This window comes from Gossypium raimondii, chromosome 13 (genome assembly GCF_025698545.1).
Source record: "Gossypium raimondii isolate GPD5lz chromosome 13, ASM2569854v1, whole genome shotgun sequence".
Taxonomy (NCBI): Eukaryota; Viridiplantae; Streptophyta; class Magnoliopsida; order Malvales; family Malvaceae; genus Gossypium; species Gossypium raimondii.
Genome location: NC_068577.1, coordinates 10,239,891 through 10,245,488, shown reverse-complemented (window position 1 = coordinate 10,245,488; position 5,598 = coordinate 10,239,891). Strand labels below are relative to the sequence as shown.

Below are 5,598 nucleotides of genomic sequence, written 5' to 3'. Positions count from 1 at the left end.
TGGTTTTTTTGAAAACATCCCTTTTCTATTACATGCATGCAGTCTCATTCAAAATCCACAGACCAAGTTTTAGAAACCCTAGGCCCTGATACCACCAAATGTAACCTTCCTAACCCGTTCTAGACGTTAGGCCCGAATTCGAAAGATTACATTGGCCACTGAAATGGCCCAGTAAGCTAACGACGCTTATGAAACAGTCATTTTTAAAAAAATTATATCTTAGAAAAAATCTTAGTCCATTTTCTAAAAACTCACGAGTTAACAAAAAATGATTTAGGGTCTGTTCGATAGGGGAAAATATTTTTCGGAATTGATTTTCCCCATTTTCTAGTGTTTGATTGGAGGAAAATATTTTCCTTTTGGAAAATCAACTACAAAACACGGGAAAATGCCTTACAATTTTTGGGAAATTGTCTTACCGATTCAATCTCCGTAAGACATTTTCCTAAAGCTCTCAGGCATTCTTCTCCCTTCATCCAGTAAGCTCCCTTCATCCATTCTTCTCCCTTCCTTCATTCCTTCAAATTTCCATTCTTGAAAGCTTCATTTTGGTTCAGAACTGGAAACCGCTGCTGGTACGTTGCAATTCCATTTCCATTTTTCGACGGTTACTTCGTTTATTTTTCATTTCTTTTTGGCTTTTATGCTCCGTTTATTTTTCATTTCTTTTTGGCTGCTACTGCCGTTGCTATTTCTGCTTTCAAATGATGGGTAAGCTTCATTCTTTTTTTATTCTTCATTCGGTTGTTAATGCTGGAAGCCATCTTTCTAATTTCGACTCTTTCTTCTTCTTCTAACACCATTGCTACCCACATCGACTGCCTAAGTAAGAAACCCATGTCCATGCCTGTTAGAGGAAAGGGAAAAACAGACCACCGCTTCGATAATGTTGATCATGCTTTGAGTTTGTTCACTTCTTTTTGCTGTCTCTGGTTTTCTGAGATTTTGTTTAGTTTTTGTGTTTTTTTAATGTGATGGGAAATTGGGTTGGAATTGAAGTTGAGGGTCCTTTTGCAACTTTCAATTCTAAAGAACGGGAAAAAAATTGCTTGCAAGTTTTAGATATGGACTGACGGTATCTTTTAAAAGTTGTTCATGTAGGAAGTTCTTATTTGATGATTCAACTGTAGTTCCCAATTGATCTTCTATAGGATTATCCTTGGATCATGCTAAATGATATATCAATCTGTGATTTATTTTGATTCTATTGGAAATTTGTGTCTAATATGATTGATACTATTTAAGGTTATTATTAGATTTGTTCTTCCTTCTTCACTTAGCAGCAATAGGAATTCTCAATATGAAATGTCATGGTTTGCTTTGTCTATAGTAGGGGTGTAAAGGTGCTTACAAACTACTTGAAGAAAGACTCGAACTCGGTCGAGCTATCTATTGAGTCAAATTTGAGCTTCGTTAAATAATGGCATGTCTGGAAATCATGGACTGGGTAATGAAGTTAGTTGCTTTGTTAATTTAAGGATTAATGGTTTTATAGGAACTTAAGTTAGTTGCTTTGTTAATTTGGGTAATGAACTTTGTCCGAAATCAAGAACCGGTTAATGAAGTTAGTTGATTTGTAGCTTTATTTTTGTTTTGTATGGTCTAATGCAAATCCTTTTTTATTATGCCATGTAAATGCGTTGATAATCGCGAGTTGTGTAATTTTCTGCTGTTCTTTCTCCTCCTCCTTCAGATTGGAAAAATTGGGAGCCTTAAAATGGGACAAGGTAGTGCATGGCAATCAAGCGTGGAGGCTTATCACTTGCATCTGGCTGCACGCTGGTGTTATTCATCTGCTTGCAAACATGTTGAGCTTGATCTTCATTGGAATTCGCCTTGAACAACAATTTGGATTCAGTACGTTATCTGTTCCCTTTTGCAATGGTAGCGTACTATCGTCTCTTTTCATTCAACGTAGCATTTTTGTTGGTGCCTCTGGTGCTTTATTTGGCCTTCTTGGAGCAATGTTGTCGGAGCTGCTGACTAATTGGACTATCTATACAAATAAGGTAATATTAGTTGCCTCGGGTTCCTATCTACTTAGAAATGCAATGAAGGGAAACCAGAGTTATAGGTGATTTCTTTTTTCATGTGGCTTGAAAAGTAATAGAGGATATTGATTTTTTACCTTAATTTGTAGGCTGCAGCTCTGATCACACTCACGGTCATCATTGTCATTAACTTAGCAGTGGGGATTCTTCCTCACGTTAACAACTTTACGCATATTGGAGGTTTCTTAACCGATTTTCTCCTCGGGTTCGTTTTGCTACTTCGTCCCCAATTCGGGTGGGTGGGACGTAAACATCTTCCTGCCGGTGCTCGTGTAACATCTAAGCATAAAGCATACCAATACCTATTTTTGGTAATAGCTATGGTTTTACTCATTTTTGGGTAAGTTCTCTCAACCCTACATTACTAGTTTAGCAGCTCGTGTTTATAATTTTGGTCCCGTTTGTTTAATCTCCTCTGTTTTCCTTTTTGAATGATGACAGTTTCACGATTGGGGTTGGTAATCTTGTTTAGAGGAGAGAATGGACATGACCATTGCACCGGTGCCATTACTTGAGCTGTGTTCCTACATCAAAATGGCACTGTGGGAACTAAGCACCTTTATTACATATCGTTCATTGATTCTTTTCGGTTTCCTTTACATTTTTACATTTGTTAATTTCTTGGTGTTGTTACGTGCCTATGTGTATATATATACATACATACGTACATGGTTAGTTTTAGACTTGAGTTATTTTATTCACTTTGTTGTTATGTGATTTGACATTTTATACACACTTGGTCTAAATATATATAATAAGTGATTTTACTTGAAGAAAATACGAGAATATCTTTCAGTTTTTCCCTATAGTTTTAGCTAAAGGTTTTGGCTTTGCATTTTGTGTCTTGAGATCAATATTTACTTTCCACGAGGTCGTATCTATAATCTAACTTTGTCTCTTTGGACATTAAAGGATGAAAGTTTAATTATTAGAGAATTAAGCTTTGCCTTTGCAAGTAATCAATATTAAACATATAAATACCTTGTTTATGATATATTAAAATGGAATTAAGTAGACATTAAGCATTAAGATTCTCAAAACTATTTATTATATGTTACTCATCAATTCACTAATAAATTTCACTTACCATTTCATTTTAGCCCAAATATAGATTTATAAGACATAAGGATATGTGGATAGAACAACGATCACTAGAACAAATGTAAAACAACTTTTCCGAAAAATATTTTCAGAAATCATCAAGCAATGAAAATATTTTACAGCTTCAATCAAACACCGTAAAATATTTTCCAAGAAATCATTTTACGAAAAGTAAAACATTTTCCAGAAATCATTTTACGGAAAACATTTTACTGGTAATCAAACGGACCCTTAGTTTAACATTTGCTTTGTAATAGTGACTACATTTGAATACTTAGCTAAATTTCAATTTGTCTATTATCTAAAAATTTATTTATAACCTAGCAGAAAAAAAGTGATATTCAACTTAGTTTTAACTAAGGAAAATTAGAATTATTTTATGTATAATTAAGTATAAATTCATGTTTCTATACCCTAAATTCAATTTAAATACCAGACATGCTAAATAAATCTAATCGAAGTCCTATGCCACAATTTAAATAAAGCGATACAATTCCAAAATAACAAAAATTTCAAATAGTAAATCTAAGATACTTTTATGAAAAAAATTTGAGTCGAGCCCTTGGTATACCGAGTCTACGTCCTAACTTAGTGGGTTATATATAAAGATGAAAAATAAGGGGAGTGAGCTTAAGAATCTCATTGTGAGTTCAATCACAAGAAAATCAGTGTAAACAATAGACAATTCATACATAATAATAGCTCATAGAATAATCACAAAAAGAATAGCAATTCAAAATATCGATATTTCAGATCAAATCGTCAATATAGTATCTCAGTATTTATAGTTCTATATGCAAATTCTTATGAATGTAATGTGGTTTCAGTTTAACAGAAAAGATCTTACCCAACTCCACTACACACCACAGTAAGATTTCCCCATAAGTCATTCATCCCTACACACCGCGTTGTGTATAAACCACCAGTAATATGCAGATAAACTGCCACTAGTAAAAAAATTGGATTAACCACCGGTATTTTCAGTTAAAAACATTTGCAAATAAATTGTCACTTTTTGTGGATACACAACATATTTGTAGGTAAAAGCTACTAGTAATTTATGGATAAACCACTAGTAATATACAGATGAATTACCACTTGTTGTGGATGGACAACATATTTGCAGATAAAAGCTACTAATAATTTGTGGATGAACCACCAGTGTTGTAGATTATTAAACTGCCAATACTTTCTCCTTTCATATCGTCCCCCCATGCAATGTAGTATGACATGCTTGTAATAGTATCATGTAAAATAGTAGACATGCTTAACATGTATTCAGTTCAACAGTAGCAGTAGACATGCTTAACATGTGTTTGGTTTAACAGTAATAGTAGGTATGTTGTTCATGCTATTGGCAATATAATGTTAAGAGTAACATTAACAGTTTACAACAAATATGGTGATGGAAGATATGTAACATTCACATATCATGCATATATAGTAATAATTCAGTCACTCAAATCATGGATTCCAAAATTATTCATATTATCATAGATTCAGTTGAGTGAAACAAAACTCTAAAAATTTTTCGGGAATTATACAGGGACTAAACTAAATAATTCACAAAATTCTAGGCAAAACTGTAAAACAAGAGTCACATGGTTGTGTGGCAAACGTAAAAATTACCCTACAGAGGAGACACAACTGTGTGGTAGGCCGTGTGGAAGGTTCTTGGCCGAGTGTAAAATGAAGTACCTTAACTTAATAGTGGAACATGGCCGTGTGGTGGCTATGTGGTCCACCCATGTGGTTCACACACTCGTGTAGAAGACCATGTACAAATGGTTTGCCCTGATTCACTTGGTAAAGAACACACACCTTCTATACAGGGTCCAATCGACGATCCTCGCCATCAAATCTTATTTGATTCACTTAAATCTAGTCCTTCAAATGAAATTTATTCACGAGTTAATAGTTGGTTACAAGATTTGTCAAGATTATCCAAGAAATTGGAAAAAATTGTAGAAGGTCATTTAACCAATCGCAAGATTAGTGTTGGATAAAAATTATAAAAATACTCGGGATCTAAATTTCAGAACAAGATGTATTTACCATTTTTTGGCAAAGACATGGATGTTATTGATGGCAATTATGAAACCTGTAGAAAAGAATGATTGAATGTAGGTTGATTTGATTCAAGTAGAAAAATATTTATCAAGAATTAGAATTAAAGTATGATGCAATTATGAGAGGAAAGGAAAAGAGAAAGAAAATAAATATAAGAAGTAGATGAGTTTTACTAAAATTTTGTAAAGAAGTAATCCTAACTAATATGGGAAAAAAGAATGACTAATTGACTAGGGTTTGTAACCCTAGAGGCAACAAGGGCAATTATCCCAAATTTGGGCGAAATTAAAAGGAAATAGAAGGGAGATGTATGGCTCAAACTTGATTTCAAAAGGGAGGACACTAGCATTTTAAACATTAAGCGTAAGGCTTATTT

The 5,598-nt window shown here is 33.7% G+C and overlaps 1 protein-coding gene across 1 annotated transcript; it reads left to right on the top strand.

The window, feature by feature from the left end:
- Positions 1-1,420: 1,420 nt before the first annotated feature.
- Positions 1,421-2,523, top strand: LOC105784240 (RHOMBOID-like protein 3). Its single transcript, XM_052626997.1, has 4 exons — positions 1,421-1,455; positions 1,694-2,009; positions 2,141-2,391; positions 2,493-2,523. Exons 1-4 carry the CDS (start codon positions 1,421-1,423, stop codon positions 2,521-2,523), a joined length of 633 nt encoding a protein of 210 aa, XP_052482957.1.
- The last annotated feature ends 3,075 nt before the right edge of the window (positions 2,524-5,598 follow it).